Raw genomic sequence first — 17624 nt, forward strand, 5'->3', positions numbered from 1 at the left:
AGAGAGAGAGAGAGAGAGAGAGAGAGAAAGAAAGAAAGAAAGGAAGAAAGGCTGCAGATAGAGCAGAGCTGGGAACCCTGTGTTTAGAGGGATAGGCTTCTGCTTCCCCCACAGGTGGGATCGTGAGAATGACGCTCAGCCTGACAGTCATCATGATGGAGGCCACCAGCAACGTGACCTACGGCTTTCCCATCATGCTGGTGCTGATGACTGCCAAGATTGTGGGTGACGTCTTCATTGAGGTGCACGACATGAGGGGGTGGTCTGTCCTCTGCTCACCCTGGATATTGTCCTTGTAGCCGGGCACTGGGGCTTAAGGGTCTTGCAACAGCTGCCGAAGGAAGGGAGCCATCGAGTCATTCCCATATGCCCTTCATCAGGACTAGAGTAGTAGGGCCCTGGGGGAGGCAGTGTGCCCTAAGGACCACTGGACAGTGTCCTGAATCCCAACTCTGTACCCAGGGCCTCTATGACATGCACATCCAGCTGCAAAGTGTGCCCTTCCTACACTGGGAAGCCCCGGTCACCTCACACTCGCTCACTGCCAGGTATGGCCAGCTGGCCTGTTAAGCTTTTGGGTTCCTGTGTGCTGTGGGTGGATGTGGACAGGGAAAACACTAAGTGCCTGTGGAGAGCCCAGGTCCTAGCATTCCCACTGTGGCCAGTCCATGGCTGGTCTCCCAGTGCCTGGTTCTCTGGCATGAAAATGGAGGTCTTGGGGTCCCAAGTCCGACAGCTTGGTGTCGGTCAAGTATTCACATGATGCAAAAGCTTTTAAAGAAGTACCCTGACAGCTTGTGGTTTGAGAGTAGCTTACCTTGGGTTGTGCATCTTGGTAGGGAAGTAATGAGCACACCTGTGACCTGCCTGAGGAGGAGAGAGAAGGTCGGCATCATCGTGGACGTCCTCAGTGACACAGCATCTAATCACAATGGGTTCCCTGTGGTGGAGGATGTAGGAGGCACCCAGGTACTGTGGGCACCTCTCTGAATGTCAGCTCCTTTTTATCTTGTTCCCTGGGAATAGCACATGGGGGTAGGGGAACATGTTATGTAGTTCACCTGAACAAGAATCTTTAAGATATTATTCTATTTGTGTGTTTTGCCGCATGTATGTATGTGTGGTACCTGCAAAGGCTACAAGAGAGCTCCTTGGAATTGGCATTATAGATGGTATGAGCTATCATGTAGGTGCTTGGAATCAAGCCTGGGTCTTCTGCAAGAGCATCAAGTGCTCTTAACCACTGATATTTCTCTAGCTCTTGAACAGGAAATCTGGTATTCCATGTAGAGTAATAAAGTCCTCTCTTAGCTGGACTGTCCCCCACAGACTACAGGTCTTCTGTGGTTCTAACTAGACTTCTCAGTCATGGTGTTGGTGACTATGACATCGGTCAGAAGGTGCTGGTGAGGTATGAGGCCAGCTAATGTTGATGCCCTTTGCCCGGGTCTTAGCCTGCTAGGATGTGTGGGACATTGGCACTGGTGGCTTGAAAGAATGTGAGGAACACACTTGGGCTACATCTTGCTACCTGTTTTCTTTCTTTCTCAGCATGACTTCATACTCTGCTAGAAGGCTTAGCCCTGTGTCAGATACGTTAGGGATTAGCAGGATTGTGTGTGAGAGATGCCCACTTCAATGCCTGTGCTTAGAGGTGACTGCTAAACAGCAGCCATAGACCAATGGGGGAATCTGGCCAGAATAGGGTTGGCCAAAGTTTCCCACTGCAGTCTCAAGGCCTCTGACTCCTCTCTTGCAGCCAGCCAGGCTCCAAGGCTTGATCCTGCGTTCCCAGCTCATCGTGCTCCTGAAGCACAAGGTACACCAGCCGCCCACAGGTGGGAGTGTTCTGGCACCATCCTTCACAATGGCTGACACATGACTGGCTGCCCCCCACATCCTTCACAGTGGCAGACACATGACTGGCTGCTCCCCACAGGTGTTCGTGGAGAGGTCCAACATGGGCTTGGTGCAGCGGCGGCTGAGGCTGAAGGACTTCCGCGATGCCTACCCACGCTTCCCCCCAATCCAGTCCATCCACGTATCCCAGGATGAGCGGGAATGCACCATGGACCTTTCTGAATTCATGAATCCTTCTCCCTATACTGTGCCTCAGGTACTTACTGAGCCAGAGGAGTTGGGCACAGGGTTTGATGCTTTGTACACTTTGAAAAGGTAGTAAGGAGCCTCTGGAAACTTGTGGAGTAATTGCTGCCAGGCAGAGGAGGCCTTCAGGGATGGCAAGTAGGGTTTGCATCTTGAGATGGACCATCTGACCAGAATGTATTAAGAACAGCCTGAGAAAAGTTGAGCTTCAAGTGGTATGAGCCTCAGAGAACCCACTAGCAGCACACAGGACTTTAGAGTCAGCGTGGAGGGAAGAGAGAGCTCAGCACCCTTGGAATGCTTGGTTTGGGGGTTTGCATCTCTTCCCATGGTGGGCTAAAGTGAGCTAAAGGCAGTTGATTACCTTGCAGGACGCATCTCTTCCTCGAGTGTTCAAGCTGTTCCGGGCTCTGGGCCTGAGGCACCTGGTGGTAGTAGACAACCACAATCAGGTGAGACTGTATAATCTGTCCTGCTGAAGATTGCTGGAGCTGGCTCACACTCTACTTCCTGTATTCTTGCTAGGTTGTGGGTGGACATTGAGTCATGTCTGTCTCAGGACAGTAACCCTTGGGACCTAGCCTGTTATTGTATACCTTCTTAAGAACTAGTATGTGGAGTACGCCATCACACGGAGTAGAAGTTCTGTAGACCCTATGGGGACTCTCTGACCTGGTATTATTCTTGCAGGTGGTCGGGCTGGTGACCAGAAAGGACCTAGCAAGATACCGTCTAGGAAAGGGAGGCCTAGAAGAACTTTCGCTGGCCCAGACGTGAGGGCTGGCCCCCACCCTTGGACAGCGGCACCCCGGCCCCTCTGCACCTCCTCCCAGGGTCCCTGGTCTCAGCCAAAGCCTTGCCCCCTGGGCAGTGCAGCAACAGGAGCAAATGCCCTCCCTGGGCTTGGCTGGTGTGGGGGCCAGACCCTTCGTCCTGGGCGGTTGGTTTGCATCATCAGCACTTTTCCTATTCCCTGACCCTCCAGTCCTCAGACCTGGGTTCCTTCTCCCAGGATGAAATGTGTGTTACACACCCTTCATGGCTCACTTCTGAGAGCCAATAGAGGCTAGTGTGTGTGCAAGAGACAGACATGACAGGTAAGCAGGTGTCAGCTACTACTTACTACTGTTTTTGCTCAGACTCTGAGCGCTTACCCTGTGTCTTCACTGCTCACACCAGCCAGGAGCTTCAGCAGCAAGGGCAAGAGGAACTGTGCAGCCTAGAGCAGGCTCTGTCAGAGAACCCACAAGTGCTGCATGTGCCATCCCACGTGTGGGGAGACTGGCTCTATGCCTGGGTCTTGTGATCTGAAAATCACATGAAGACTGAATTTGAATTCACCAACACCTGCCCTAGACTTTCAGACCTGGAGTCATGGCACTGGACCATAGCCAGAAGGCAGGTCTTCTCAAAGCACTTAGGCCCCTGGGGTCCATAGTAGCTTGCTTACTACTGTACTGTGTCGTACGCCCTTGGGAAGTGGCCTCCTAGGGCCTGGCCATCCTGAGGTATTCATAGGATGGATGAACCTGTGAGCACCAGAGCCAAGGAACCTCACTCCGAAACCCTATATTGTCAGAGCTGGCCCCACTGGCCCAAGCTGGACCTGACCCCTCGGTCACCCGAGTCTTCTCCCCGGGGACTTTGTAAGACTGCTGCGTTGTCTCCAGCACGAGTTTGCTACATGGCCACACAGGTCTTTCTCTGGAAAGCTGGCAGCCCCTGCCTTTCAGGTGTCCCTCCAAAAGAGTGGCTCTTCCTTCCATGAAGAGATGGGAAATGAGAGCCCCTGGTTCTCTGCCTTCAGCTCAGCATTCTGGGAGTCAGGCACTCAGCACGGTGATAAACAAGTGCAGACGGCTCCTTCTGTAAACGGTAGCTGCTGTCTGTGTTGGGCAGTGGTGCAATTCTTGAAGAGTATTGTAGCCAGCCCAGGGCCCAGGGGGAGGGCCGTCCAGGGACTCTGGCCTTCTCATCCCATCACAGACTGGCTCTCAGGCTCACTGAAGAGCGTGGGTTCTGCGACCTGCTTGGATGGCAATCCTGTCCTCAAGCCTGGGCACAGCAGGCTCTTTAAGAGTTAAAGCTAACCCACCTGGTGGGTAGGTCCAAGTGACAATGCCAGGGGTGCTCTGGATTGGGAAGGGCCATCCCTACAGTTCGACCCAAGGGGTGAAAGACACTGCACAGGGTCTCAAAGACTTGGTATCACAAAAGCATGTGCAATCTGTCCACAGCTGTGTGTTGGCTACATGTTGAAATAATATTTTTGGATATATTAGGTTAAATAAAACAATCAAAATTTGTCTCTCCCAATATTCTTTTTTGTTGTTGTTGTTTTGTTTTCTTTTGTTTATTTGTGGGTTTTTTTGGTTTTTGGTTTTTCAATACAGGGTTTCTCTGTAGCCCTGGCTGTCCTGGAACTCACTCTGTAGACCAGGCTGGCCTCAAACTCAGAAATCCACCTGCCTCTGCCTCCCAAGTGCTGGGATTAAAGGTGTGCACCACCACACCCGGCTTCTCCCACTGTTCTTATTTTGGCTCTTGGGAAGACTGAAATCCTAGCAGCCCTGTTCTGCAGCATCGCCCTCTGTGTGTGTGTCCCATTTGCCTAGGACCCTTGCCTTCTACTCTGAGTGACCCAGGCCTGTGATGATTCCTGAACAACCTCTTTACCATGGCAATAACCCAGTAGCCCCAGAGCCAGGGGAGGTTCTCCTGCAAGGGGGATACTTCATTGTCCCCCTAAATCCTTCCAGAAGTTAGGGAGTCCGAAGGACAGGACAGGTGAGGGCTCAAGTTCCACTGGCAGTTGGCCATGAAGTCATAGGGTTCTGGTGAGAAAAAGAAGGTTCCAGAATAACTCAGCTGTACCTGCCTCCTTCAGGATTCACTGAAGAGGCAAGGTGGAAGGGCAGGAGCCGCTACATACCTCCACTACTCTCTGGGGTTCACAGCCTCTCTTCCTGACTCATCTCCTGAAGGTTCACAGTCTCCACTGTCCCAGGATCCGGCCTTCCCTCTTTACCCTCACTTCCTTGAGTCCCACAGCCTTTTCTAAAGCCTTGCCACCTCTGCGGCCCAAAGCCTTCTCTTCTGACCCTCAACTGAGCCTCAGCTGCTGGAGCAGCTTTCTGGCCTGAATTACTTGCTACTCTCCAGCCAAGCACTCTGCCGCCCTGGCCTGGTGTCCAGCTTTGGGCAGCCACAGGGGCACTGAGAACCATTTACCTGAGCTACAGGTGGTGGCTGCTGGTGAAGCCATGTCAGGTGAGCAGAGAGGAGAGGATATACGGAGTAGTCCTGCTTTTAGACCTCACAGGTTCTCGTGGAGCTGGCTAGGTGGAACCTCTTTCCTACTCTGTTGCCTAGTACTGTGTGTCTGTCTTCCCCCGGGACACTCAACCCCCTCTTAACTGAACCTCCAGAAGGGCTGATCTATGTGACTCAGCAAGATGAGTCTCTGAGGTCAGGGTGTCAGTGAGCAAGATTACAGGCACTACTACTGTCCTTGTGCATGAGCTCCCAAGGTGCCTCCTTCCAGAGCCAGCGGATGGCCTCTCACTAGGGCATTCACCTTCACAACTGAGCACTGCCACACTCGAGGACCTGGAGCTTCTCTTAACAGAAGGCCTAGCCAGCCCCGAGCCCTCGAGTGCCAAGATCTCGGAGAGATATGAGTGCAGTGGCCTGGCATCGGGCTCCTTGGTCCCTGAACAGGACACCCCTAAGCAGTGGAAACAGCTGGAACAATGGTGAGCTTCCCAGAGGATGAGAGAAGGCCATGTGGGTTAAGGGAGATGATACACTGTGAGCGAGTTACCTCCAGGAGAGGCACAGCTTGACCTGCCTGCTTTGGCCCTAATCAGGGTAGCTGAGCTGCAGGCTGAGATGGTTCACCTGAGGGGACACAAGGAACGCTGTGAGCATGCCACATTGGGCCTGCTCCGTGAGCTGTTGCAGGTTCGTGCCCGTGTGCAGATGCAGGCCTCAGAGCTGCGCCAGCTGAGGCAAGAAGTGCAGCAGGCAGCCTGGAGCCCAGAGAAGGAGGAGCCAGAGGTGAGTCGTTTGCTAGAGCAGCAGATAGAGTAAGCCACCCTTTTCCTGATGCTTGGGACCCTACTGATCCCAGCTGTTCCAAGCTCTGGCTCCTACATGTCCTCCTGCATCTGTGCTGCAAGTGCAGGGAGTTGGTAGGCACAGATTTAACCTGCCTAGCCCTTGTTTCCTCTTCTTTGCAGTTTTCTAGGCCCCAGAGCCAGAACCAGATGCAAACCCTGGATAAAAGGTATACACAGAGAGAGGCAAGAACAAGTATCAGTGGGAAGGGCTGGGGCCCGTGCTTCCCTGCAGGAGCTGGCGTTAGGGCCCACATGGATCTCATTTAAGTAAACAATACCTATAATAGTCCAACTCCAACTCAGACTGGCTCTGCACACACTGGGGCGGGCTGTACCAGGTGGGAGCCCCATGGCCAGACCTGCAGCAACAGATGCTGCCTAGCTGCTCTGGGGCTAGCAGGGCAACTCCTTCCACCAGGCTGGTGGAGGTCCGAGAGGCTTTGACACACATCAGGAGGAAACAGGCTCTACAGGACTCAGAGCGGAAACATTCTGAGCAGGAGATAAACCTCAGGTGGGCCAACTCCTTGCACTTGCTCAAAACCAGTTTTGTATACACACTGGAAATCTCAGGCCAGAGCAAGGCTGAGGTCTTCCACCCTGAGCCCTCAGTGCCCCAAGGGGGGCATCCGCTAACATGAATGCTATACTTTTGATTACTGGGGGGCCCCACCTGCCTGGTCTCTTGCCCTCACTAGGACCCCTAAACTCTATTTCCATGTGACAACTTGGGGGGGTTGTGTACCCCAGCCTGAGAAGGACCTAGGGCCCTAAAGCCCACCAGCCTCCCCAGGGTTCCCTAGCTGAGTTGGTGTTACCACACACCTACTGCCTCTAGGCTGACCAACCTGGCTGGCATGTTGAGCCAAGAGGAGCAGGGCCGGGAAGCAGCCTGTAGCACCTTGCAGAAAAACCAAGAGGATACCAGCCAAAAGGTGGAGCTTGGGCTAGCCAAAATGCAGGTACCTCCTGGGAGACCAGACCTAGCCTAGGCAGGAGGAGGGGACTTCCAGGGTTCCTAGCAGTTGTCTGTTTCAGTGTACATGATAGCAAAGGATAGGCTCACCAGTCTCCCCTCACCCCCATCTGAAGTGGTCGCCTCTCATCCCAGCTGCATTGTCCACTCACTGACAGCTGCAATGTTAGGCACTGAAAACTCAGTTCTGCTGCCACACAGCCATTTGTCAAGTGCCTTGTTGCTGCAGGTTTGGGGGGGCTGAAAGCATGGGCAGGGGGCAGGGCCTCTTACCGGCCATCTCAGTTGAACTAACAGAAAAAGAACAGCTGGTCCTGAAGCTCCTTCTGTAGCTGTTTTTAGTTTAGCATTTTTCTCAAGTAGGACCCAAAAATCCCCAAGGCAGCATGTTCTCCTTCCACTTGGGACCCTTCAGAGGGGCCTCTGCATGGTGGTGGCATATACCTTTAATCCTAGCACTCAGGAGGCAGAGACAAGTGTATCTCTCAGTTCAAGGTCAGCCTGGTCTACAGAACTGGTTTCCAGGATAGCTAATGGTACACAGAGAAACCCTGGCTTGGAAAAAAGATAGATAGATAGATAGTAGATAGATGGATAGATACATAGATCTATCTATACATACATACATACATATATACATACATACATACATACATAGATCATAGATACATAGATAGGTAGATAGATAGATACATAGATACATAGGTCATAGATAGATAGATAGATAGATAGATACATAGATAGATACATAGATATATAGATAGATATATAGATAGGTACATAGATACATAGATCATAGATACATAGATAGTGGATAGATAGATACATAGATACATAGATAGGTAGGTAGATAGATACATACATACATACATACATAGATCATAGATACATAAATAGATAGTGGATAGATAGATACATAGATACATAGATCATAGATACATAGATAGTGGATAGATAGATACATAGATACATAGATACATAGATAGTGGATAGATAGATACATAGATACATAGATACATAGATAGATAGTGGATAGATAGATACATAGATACATAGATCATAGATACATAGATAGATAGATGGGCCTCTGCTTCTACATGGAACTTAGAAACACATGCCTGCCACCTAGCTTTTTGGCTCTATAGATGTAGACCAGGGACTACAGCTGCTGTTCTGTGTCCAGGCTCCTCACAGGACAGGATGGGCAGGACGTACTGGATATTCCAGCTGTTCCAACGTAAGTCTGCTGCCTAGAAGTAGTGACACTCACCTCATGGCTGCTGGGAAGTTTATGCATTGGCATCATCAAGAGCTTTGGCCTGAGGATTCCTCACATGCTAGGCATGGAGGAAACTCTTCTAATCAGGCCCTTTGAGGGTTCTTTAACATCAGTGTTGGGACTTTACATGCCACTGCCTGTTTTTATAATAAAGTTTTATTGGCACAATGCCATGAACATTTATTTAGCATAGTGACAATCGCTACTTTGAACAAGAGTTAGGAGGCTTCAAGGGAGACCCTGGGAGCTTGAAATGTTTGCAATCTAGTCCTTCAGAAAAAGTGGCAGAGAGATGGATGTCTGGCCCAGTTGATGGATTGCTGGCCTAGCATGCAGAGTTCTGGGTTCACTCTCCAGCAGCCATAAATCTGAGCATAGTGGCATGGCAGGTGTGAAGCCAACCTGACCATATATGAGATCCTATCTTACAAAGAAAATGTAGCCATCCCTATTTTAGGCTCCCCTCCTGCAGGGGAAGAAAGCCAGCAGTGGCTCAGATGAACTTCACCCAGATGATGGCCTGTTTCTGTGAGAGCCTGAGAGCTGGGCCTGTTGGCAGGAGAGCCCTATGGCCACAGAGAAGGTGATAGGCAGGTGATGCTGGAAGGTAGGTTTCTTGCAACTTTTCTTTGGTATATAGGGAGGTTCAACAGAATCACTGTGAAGCCCAGCTCACCTCAAACTCAGCAACCCTCCCGTGAACCTCAACCCCCTGAGTACTGGAGTTATAGGCATGTGCCACATCATGCAGATTTGTCAAGTCCTGACATTCCTGGGGAGACATAAGAGAAACATTTATTCACTCCAAATAGGGAAGGAGCCAACAGGCTTAAAGAAAGATTCCAAGTCCTGCTTAGCAAGTAAATGGGTTTATTGGAACTTCTTACAGGATAGAATGGGAAAGACAGGTGGGTGCAACCCAAAAAGCCCCCATAGCTCCACCGTCAATATTTTACCTCTTACACTTAAGTATTGGAGTAGTTGTTGGAGGGAGTGGAGGTTGTAATTTCAGGGGAGGGTCTATAACTCTCCCTCCCCTCTCCCAGGGGGGCTGTTAGCCCCATTCCCATAGACAGCCACCTGCTCAGAGCTGTTTGTCATTGCCATGACTGCAATCCAAGATCTCCACAGGTCACTACAGCCGCTCAACTACACAATGGCACTGGATATGTCAAGTCCCAAAGGAGACAGCCGTCCCACAGAGTTTGTGAGGTGGAGGGACAGAAGGCTGGGCTGGGCCTCAAACCTCTGTCCTGAGCCTTCTGACCCTCAGAGAAGCAAGAGAGCAGCATGGGGAGGAAGAAGGCCCCAGGTTCCATCTAGTTTTCCTACCCACACCATTGGTAAGGCCGTGCATGGGTGTTCCCACATGGCCAGGAGTGTTCTCACATACTGGGGTGTCTCCATACCAGCTTCTCTTACAGAGGCCCCAGCTCAGTATGGAATTCCGTGCCGAGTGAACAACTCTTCCCAGATACATCTAGAGCTCTGGATGTGTGCTGAATTGTCTAGGCCCCCGTGACCTTGATCTAGAGCTCTGGATGTGTGCTGAATTGTCTAGGCCCCCGTGACCTTGATCTAGAGCTCTGGATGTGTGCTGAATTGTCTAGGCCCCCATGACCTTGATCTTTAGGTCCCTTCCTGGCTCATAAAGTAGTGTTCTGGGGGGACAATGGGTCCTATCTGCCGGTGTCCAACCTTTATTCCTGCCCAGTGCATGCAGCCTGGCTCTGAGGGGATTGGGAACATGGAGGGAATGAGACCCGGGTGACGAAGTAGACACACCAGGCAGAATAGGATATCCGATGGCTCTGTGGTCCCTCACAGGCCCAGATGACCAAACTCAATGAGGAGATGAGCCTTCGCTTCCTAAAGAGAGAGGCTAAACTATGCAGTTTTCTGCAGAAGAGTTTCCTGTCCTTGGAGCAGGTGAGGGCATGGGTGGGGCCTAGTGTCCTCACGGGTTGTCCAAGTGAGCTACAAATTTACAGCTGCTGGGCTGGAGAGATGGCTCAGCAGTTAGAAGCACCGGCTGCTCTTCCAGAGGATCCAGTTTAATTCCTAGCAACCACATGGCAGCTCACTACTGTCTACAACTCCCGTTCCAGGGGATCCAACACCCTCACACAGCCATACAAGCTGTCAAAACACTAACGTACATAAAATAAAAATAAGTTATTAGTTTAAAATTTCACAGCAGCTAGTGCTGTCTCCACAGAGAATGAAATCTTCGGAGAGTACACGGCTGATGGCAGAGAGCAGCCTACGAGAGGAACTGGAAAACCGCTGGCAGAAGCTTCATGAACTGACAGAGGAGCGCTTGCGGGTCTTGCGGGCACAGCGTGAGGTGGGCCTGGGTGGCCAGGTGTGGTGGGAGATGGGTTAGTCACCAAGGCTCAGGGTGACTTCTGCCACAGCAGGATGAGGAAGGTCACCTGCTGGAGCACTGCCGGGGCCTAGACAAAGCTGTGGTCTATCTGACCAAGTTTGTGCGACAGAACCAGGTGTCACTGAATCGTGTCCTGATGGCTGAGCAGAAGGCTCGGTGGGTGTCAGGTCAAGATGGTGGTCCACTCAGTCCCTCACTCATCTAACCACTGGCTGAGCTCAGCTGGGGAATGCCCTGACCCCTTCATCCCCTGCAGCTGTCGGTTAGGCACTGACGAGTTGGACATGTTAGGACAGGATAGCAATGCTCTGCTAGAGCTCGTGTGCCTCCTCCACCCTGACCCTCACAGCCCCTACGTGGTAGCACCCATCCTCTGGTCCATAAGATCACCTAGAAGGTCCCAGAACTACCACACAGGCCCCCTCCCTAGCCGGTGCTAAGGGATAGTTTGGGTATCAATACACAGGGAGGCCAAGGTGAACTTGAAGGAGAACCAGGCCGGGGAGTTGGCTTCCTTCGTCCATGAGAATCTGCAGGCTGTGCAGATGGCTGGCAAGCTAGCCCAGCAGGAGACCCAGGATGCACTGGAGCTGGTAAGGGGCTGGGTGAGGTGGCAGTCAGCAGGGATCCCTGTGTATACAAGCATCCAGCAGAGCCTCCCTCACTCCATGATGTCCTGTACAGCTCCAAGAGAAGAACCAGGTCCTAGAGGGGTCAGTGGCAGGACTGGACCAGCAGCTAAAGGACCTGAGTGACCATTGTCTAGCTCTGAGCTGGAGGCTAGATCTGCAAGAACAAACACTAGGCCTGAAGCTGTCCCAGGTGAGGTGGACTGACCCATAAGAAAGGGCAGTAAAGCCGGGCAGTAAAGCCAGGCAGTGGTGGCACACACCTTTAATCCCAGCACTTGGGAGGCAGAGGCAGGCAGATTTCTGAGTTCGAGGCCAGCCTGGTCTACAGAGTGAGTTCCAGGACAGCCAGGGCTACTCAGAGAAACCCTGTCTCAAAAAAAAAAAAAAAAAAAAAAAAAAAAAAAAAAAAAAAAAAAGAAAAAGAAAGAGCAGTAAAGGGCCAGCAAGATGGCTCAGCATTTAAGAGCACTGACAGCTCTTCCAAAGATCCTGAGTTCAAATCCCAGCAACCATATGGTGGCTCACAACCATCCACGATGAGATCTGACACCCTCTTCTGATGTGTCTAAAGACAATGTATGTACATATAATAATAAATAAATCTTAAAGAAAGAAAAAGAGTGAGAGAAAGAAAGAAAGGAAGGAAGGAAGGAAAGGGAGAGAGAAAGAAAGAAAAAAGAAAGAAAGAAAGAAAGAAAGAAAGAAAGAAAGAAAGAAAGAAAGAAAGAAAGGACAATAAAGATGGAACCACGGTTAGAGACCCAATCCTCTGAGTCAGGCAGGGTGGCTCCTACAGCCCCTTGGCCCCTAGCACACTCTTTTTCTCTTCCCTTCTCCACTCTCTTCTTTGTTTCCTCCCTCTCTCTCTCCTTCTCCCTCTCCCCCCCTCCTCTCAGTGCTGGTGCTCTCTCTTCAATTTACCTTTCAGCTGGGCATGGTGGCATATTACTTTAATCCCAGCTACGGAGGCAGTAGCAGAGGCAGACAGATGTCTGTAGTTCAAGGTCAGCCTGGTCTACAGAACAAGTTCCAGGACAGCCAGGACTGTTACATAGAGCACCCCTGTCTTGAGAAGGCACCACCCCAATCTCCTTATACAGCATACAGTTCAGTGGGTTTTGTTTAGGTATATATTTTATTTGTTTGAGTTTCTTTTATGTATTTTTTTATTTATATGTCTGTGTGTACGTACCACATGTGTGTAAGTGCTCAGATAGGGAGAAGAGTGTGTTGGTCTCCTGAGGCTGCAGTCACAGGTGACTGTGAGCCACTCAGCCTCGGTGCTGGGAACCAAACTCCAGTCCTCCCGAAGAACAGCAAGTGCTCTGAACTGCTGAACCATTTCTTCACCCCATTCTTCACCTTTTCACTCTTACTTTGTTTTAAGAGAGGGTATTGCTATGTAGCCTAGGCTAGCCTGATGCTCAGTGTGATCCCAACCTCAGAAGTCCAAGGCAAGAAAATTAAGCTCAAGTCTAGCCTTAACTAAAACACAGCACTTTTAGGGCATTCACAAGAGATGTTATCCAAGTCGGCTCGAGAACTTTGTCTTTACATCAGATAGAAACCCAGAGCCTAGCATTCCCTCTCTTCTGCCATCCAGCTCCCATCCCCGTGCCAGACGCATTTCACCCCAGCAGAAGCCTTTCATGTGGGCCTTCACTCCTGAGCTGCCTTCATGGGTCATCCCTGTTGGGTGGATACGTGCTTCATCCCTTGGTAGCTGGATAATGTTCCCACTTGTGCACAGGCCACGTTTTCATACTCATTCCTCTGTTGATGGACACAAGAAGCCATTCTGTCTTGTAGCTGCTGTGTTCACACCTTCTGGTGGGATGGGTGGATCCCCCAACCTTGGCTAGCTCTGCATCCTTTCTGCTTTGCCAGAGCAGCCTCTACTGGGGTCCATGGACCACAATGTCTATACCCTCCTGCAGTGTGGCCAATCTGTTCTCTCTATTCCTGTCATGGAACAACTGTCACCTCCTCAAGGGCATGTGCCTGCTCAGCTGGATGGCCCTGCCTGGGAAGACCATCCCAGCTGCTCTGAGTCTGGAATATCTGTCCTCCACAGTGTCTGGCTGCAGTGTCTGGCCAGGCTCTCCGAGCAAGCCACATGCTTTAGAGTCAGATACTCTGCCTCCTGGCTTCAGCAGGCCCTGTCTACCATCTCTCACTGGATGTTGAAATTGTAGGCGCAGGCTGCATGGAAAGGTGTGGAGAGAGAATCCCTGCAGGATCTAGTCCAGTGGCTGAAAGAAGTCTCAGCTCACGTGGAGGAAGTGCAGGAGAAAGTGAACAGCCTCTCCCGGCAGGTGGGTAGGGCCAGAGTTGCAGCTAGCCTTGAGGTTCTAGACCTTGGCTGGGCTTGAGCTGGCCTGGGGTTCCCAGATAGCGGTACTAAGTCACCCTGGGCTCCTACATATACCACATTTCAGATAGAGAGTGTCTCCAACAAGTGTGTCCTCCACAAGAGTGATGTGGATGTGAAGATCTCCGCTGAGGGCAAGGCCAGGTGAGGGTTTGAAGCCACCCTGGCCTCTGGGAGGTACAGAGACTTTTCTGACCTTCCTGATCTTTACTGGTCCTTCCAAGCCCTGCACCTCTGCCCCTATGCTTACCCAGTCCCCAGCTAGTCCCACCCTGGCCTCGGCCTCCTCTGGAATAGCCTGCACTCTCAAAACTGAGCCCTGTCACAGCCTCTCCCTTGGGCTCTGGAACCCCCTATAACCAGCCCCTGGTGCCCACAGGGAGTTTGAGGTTGAGACTGTGCGACAGGAGCTGGCTTCCCTGCTGATGTCTGTGCAGCTTCTGAAAGAGGAGAACCCTGGACGGAAGATTGCAGAGATCCAGGGCCAGCTGGCCACGGTATCCCTTGGGGCCCAGGAAGCCACCTGGGCCACCTGTCTGTCTGCTTCCCTAAACTCCAGGCCTTGGGTATTTCTGTGCTAGTGGGTACATTTGGACATAATCAGTCCATGTCTGCCCGTAATTAGAGCTGTGTTTAGTTTCAGAAGCAAATGATAAAGTTGGAGAACAGCCTCCAGGCCAACAAAACCATCCAGAACCTGAAGTTTAATAATGAGACCAAGCTGGTGAGAGAAAACTCTGGGAGAACCACTGACCCCTTCAACCTCTACCAGCCTGCCCCAAGCCCCTCTGTTCCCACCTCTCCAGGGCCCCAGAAATACGTTAGTTGGGTGGTGCTAAACAGTGTTGCCTGGATGTGAGGACCTCCTGCTGGGCATCCTCTATAGGAGCCATCCCCACATACATAACATCCGCCATAGAGGTGGCTCTGTGATCCAGTTCCCACTTCTCTGTACTTGTCTTGTTCCCCATGGGTCCTCTTGGCCCCATCCCTCTGCATTTAACAGCGCACAGAGGAGATCGCAACCCTGCGTGAGAGCATGCTGAGCCTGTGGAGTGAGGCGGGTCCCTGGCCGCTGACGCTGGGCAGCAAGCGGGTATTCATGTCCCTGGTGAGGCAGCGGTTCTTCATCAAGGACATAGCCCTGGGCGAGATGGTCTCTGTGAACTCCTGGGGAGTGTACCAGGCTGTGAGGTGGGCAGCTGAGAGCCCAGGTCTCCCAAGGGTAGAAGCACAGCCACAGGGGGTGTGTTGTGTATATATATGAGCTATGTCTCTGGGCAGGTGGCTTCATTGGAAGACAGTCCTCTTGAACCTGGTGACCCAGAAAAGTCCTGGAGTGATCTCAGCGATGACCCAGTGGAAGCCTGCATCTGAGGCCACATCTCTGACTATGTTCCAGAAATAAACATGCTAGCTCTTGTATCTCCTGTTATCTAACGGAATGGCTTTTCCACAGCTCACAGGCCTGGCAAGGGTGTCAAGTAGTGAGAGGGAGCAAACTTAGAAGGCTGCCCACCGCACAGCCTGGTACACTCCCCAGGAGTTCACAGAGAGCATCTCGCCCAGGGCTATGTCCTTAGAGACCTGAAGGATCCCCCCCACCCCCAGCCTCACCTAGTGCAAGGCCAGGCTATCACGTTCCCTGGGAGTTCTGTGCAGGGGCACCCAGGCCACACCTGTCAGGATACACCCCTGCTGTCTGTGAAGTCAAATGTGAAGAATGAGGACAGGGTCTTCAGGCATCTTCAGCCTCGCCCACCTACCTACTAACACTGTGTGACCAGGCAGTGTCCCTCTTCCCGCCTCTCAAGAAAACCTGAACTCTGCGTGCGGCTCCTAGTCCTGCCACCAACCTGGCTGAGCACATGGAACAGCCACATGGAACCACCAGTTCTGGCCCTACAGAGATGGGAGGGCTGGCCTGGTTTTAGTCGCAACCCAGCTGCTCTGTGCTACTGACTGAAATCTTGGTGCTGGCCTAGTAATGAAGGGCAAGCATGGACAAGCGATTCGTAGTTCTTGTTTGAGTTCCATTCACTTCCTGTGGGCAGAGTCCTGAGGCCTGCTGTGTATAGTGGGGTCTGGATAAACTCTCTCTCTCTCTCTCTCTCTCTCTCTCTCTCTCTCTCTCTCTCTCTCTCTCTCTCTCTCTCTCTCCTCACCCCCTCAGTGCTGGTGGCAACAGTTCCAGGCTTGGGATAAGTTCAGATTCTCTTGGGCCTGCTCTCTTCTTGAGGGAGAGCAAACTGCATGATTACATAGATAGACCTACTAGATAGACCTACTAAGGTAGGGCCTGTGTTACAGGAAGGAGGTACTGGAAACTGCCACTGCTGCCCCCCAGCACACTCCTGATTTGCCTACTTGTTAGACCTCAGCCAGCTGTGTACCCTCCAGGGCTTGGGTGCCTCCACTCTGCAGCTCAGAGCTACCCTCAGCTGACCAGCTGGCCAGCAGATCACTGAAATCCGGGGTGCCCGGGTGCAGTAGGCCCAGAAGATTGGGCACAGGCTCCTTCCAGAAGGACGGAGGCAATTTTCTTTGGGTCATGGGGGTAATGTGGCTATACTTCCGCTCCAGCCTTAGTCTTCGGCAAGCTGATACTCTGGGCCTAGAGAAATGCCGAAGGCCATAATCAAAGAGCTCAGCCAGGGGGCCCAGTGGTGGCACCCTGTCTCCTCTGTGGCCCAGCTTGTGCACCTGACCCTCAGGCCCCCCAGGTAAATGCATCCCGAGCTCAGCAGCCTCCTCATCCTCTGGGGGCCCATCCTGGGCCAGGCATACCAGATCAGTATAGTATAGATGCCGGGCAGAGCAGCTTGCTGGTTGGCTGTCAGCATAGATGTCTTGGGCATCAGGGTCTTGCTCTATGTCCTTGCGTCCAAAATATCGCTGGATGTCACCACTGATGAGCTCTGAGAAGCGCAGCAGCTGCATTGGGGTCTCAGGGCTGCTGGGACCCTGAGGGGCTACTCCTGAGCTCTGTGAGTCTGGGCTGCAGCCCTGTGGCCCCTCACCTTGTAGGTCCTGGTCTGTCTCTTCTTCCTCCTCTTCCTCTTCCTCTTCCTCCTCTTCCTCCTCTTCTTCAGAAGTTTCTGGAGCCTCCAGGTCTTCGGGCAGGAAGGACTTGTGTGACGGTAGGGGCAGCCGGAAGTCACAGACAGACTGTATAACACCAGCAGCCATCTTGTTGAGGTCCCCAAAATTCTGGTGATCCCTGGAGCGGCAGACACAAGCTAGAGAAGTGAGAGGATGGGTTAGAAAGTTAGGGGCTCCCAAAAGGCTGCTTCAGCTCTTTCTTCTTTCCATCCCTAGACCTCCTGAGCTCAGAGAGGACCTAGCTTATAGAGATGTACAGGATCCTCACATGTAGGGTGGAGCCATGGTACAGGGGAACCAGATGGTACCATGAGAATCACCACAATTGTGATCACTCAGGCCACAGGATGAGGACAGGGTCAGAAGTCCTGAGGGCAGTACTTCCCAGACAGGAAGGGACAGGCACTGGACAAGGCGTCTACCTTGTCCCACCTGGGTCACTGTGGTGAAAGGCTCAGAAGCCTGGCAAGTGCCATGGGGAGCTTCAGGGGCTGTGACAGCCAAAGAGCTCCAGCAGACTTGGTTCCTATGTAGCTACCCTTAGCTACAGTCACGGCTCCAAGGCTGCTTTTCCTTCTTTTTGAAGAGGTGCAATTTGTTAGGGCTTTGTTTCTTTCTTCTTCTCCCCCTCCCCCTCCCCCTCCCCCT

The 17624-nt window shown here is 52.0% G+C and overlaps 3 protein-coding genes and 1 long non-coding RNA gene across 16 annotated transcripts in view; 2 read left to right on the forward strand and 2 right to left on the reverse strand.

Moving 5' to 3' along the window:
* The window catches only part of Clcn7 (chloride voltage-gated channel 7), a 28348-nt gene extending 23926 nt beyond the window's left edge, over nt 1-4422 (forward strand). For 3 of the 4 annotated variants that reach the window (XM_031351303.1, XM_031351301.1, XM_031351305.1), the window contains 7 exons: nt 115-242; nt 463-548; nt 840-969; nt 1760-1819; nt 1940-2116; nt 2478-2558; nt 2797-4422. In XM_031351303.1, coding sequence (XP_031207163.1) covers nt 115-242; nt 463-548; nt 840-969; nt 1760-1819; nt 1940-2116; nt 2478-2558; nt 2797-2883 — 749 coding nt within the window. In that variant the 3' untranslated portion in view covers nt 2884-4422. The remainder of the gene's footprint in view (nt 1-114; nt 243-462; nt 549-839; nt 970-1759; nt 1820-1939; nt 2117-2477; nt 2559-2796) is intronic. The other variant, XM_031351302.1, reaches the window with a different exon arrangement.
* LOC116077052 overlaps nt 1-4899 on the reverse strand; it is a 5968-nt gene extending 1069 nt beyond the window's left edge. The window contains exons 1-6 of one of the 3 annotated variants that reach the window (XR_004113163.1): nt 4783-4899; nt 3261-3413; nt 2471-2531; nt 2125-2272; nt 818-867; nt 280-331 (exon numbers count right to left, since the gene is read on the reverse strand). This is a non-coding gene — a long non-coding RNA (uncharacterized LOC116077052). Of the gene's footprint in view, nt 1-26; nt 332-817; nt 1017-2124; nt 2273-2470; nt 2532-3260; nt 3414-4782 lie in introns of those variants that run through there. The other 2 variants (XR_004113161.1, XR_004113162.1) reach the window with 2 other exon arrangements.
* A 35-nt stretch (nt 4900-4934) lies between these two features.
* Ccdc154 (coiled-coil domain containing 154) lies at nt 4935-15300 on the forward strand. Of its 8 annotated transcripts, none has more exons than XM_031351306.1 (18): nt 4935-5376; nt 5651-5861; nt 5976-6165; nt 6348-6394; nt 6646-6741; nt 7066-7189; nt 8387-8440; nt 10310-10411; nt 10701-10829; nt 10900-11027; nt 11338-11464; nt 11556-11693; nt 13699-13818; nt 13942-14018; nt 14254-14371; nt 14512-14598; nt 14881-15068; nt 15159-15300. In XM_031351306.1, the coding sequence occupies exons 1-18, from the start codon at nt 5370-5372 to the stop codon at nt 15280-15282; spliced, it is 2067 nt and encodes a 688-aa protein (XP_031207166.1). In that variant the 5' UTR covers nt 4935-5369; the 3' UTR covers nt 15283-15300. The 8 variants fall into 8 exon arrangements, with proteins under 8 accessions (XP_031207166.1, XP_031207167.1, XP_031207170.1 ...); XM_031351307.1 differs by having other exon boundaries at nt 10903-11027; XM_031351310.1 differs by lacking the exon at nt 11556-11693.
* Nucleotides 15301-16241: 941 nt separating this feature from the next.
* On the reverse strand, nt 16242-17063 carry Percc1 (proline and glutamate rich with coiled coil 1). Its single transcript, XM_031354534.1, has one exon. The coding sequence runs from the start codon at nt 17061-17063 to the stop codon at nt 16245-16247; it is 819 nt and encodes a 272-aa protein (XP_031210394.1). The 3' UTR covers nt 16242-16244.
* Between the last annotated feature and the right edge of the window lie 561 nt (nt 17064-17624).

This window comes from Mastomys coucha, unplaced genomic scaffold (genome assembly GCF_008632895.1).
Source record: "Mastomys coucha isolate ucsf_1 unplaced genomic scaffold, UCSF_Mcou_1 pScaffold5, whole genome shotgun sequence".
Taxonomy (NCBI): domain Eukaryota; kingdom Metazoa; phylum Chordata; class Mammalia; order Rodentia; family Muridae; genus Mastomys; species Mastomys coucha.

Coding starts and splice junctions, on each gene's coding strand:
- Percc1 (XM_031354534.1), bottom strand. CDS start 17,063: ATGGCTGCTGGTGTTATACAGTCTGTCTGTGACTTCCGGCTGCCCCTA.
- Ccdc154 (XM_031351306.1), top strand. Junction 6,742..7,065: donor GAGCAGGAGATAAACCTCAG/GTGGGCCAACTC, acceptor TACTGCCTCTAG/GCTGACCAACCTGGCTGGCA. Junction 10,412..10,700: donor GTTTCCTGTCCTTGGAGCAG/GTGAGGGCATGG, acceptor CTGTCTCCACAG/AGAATGAAATCTTCGGAGAG.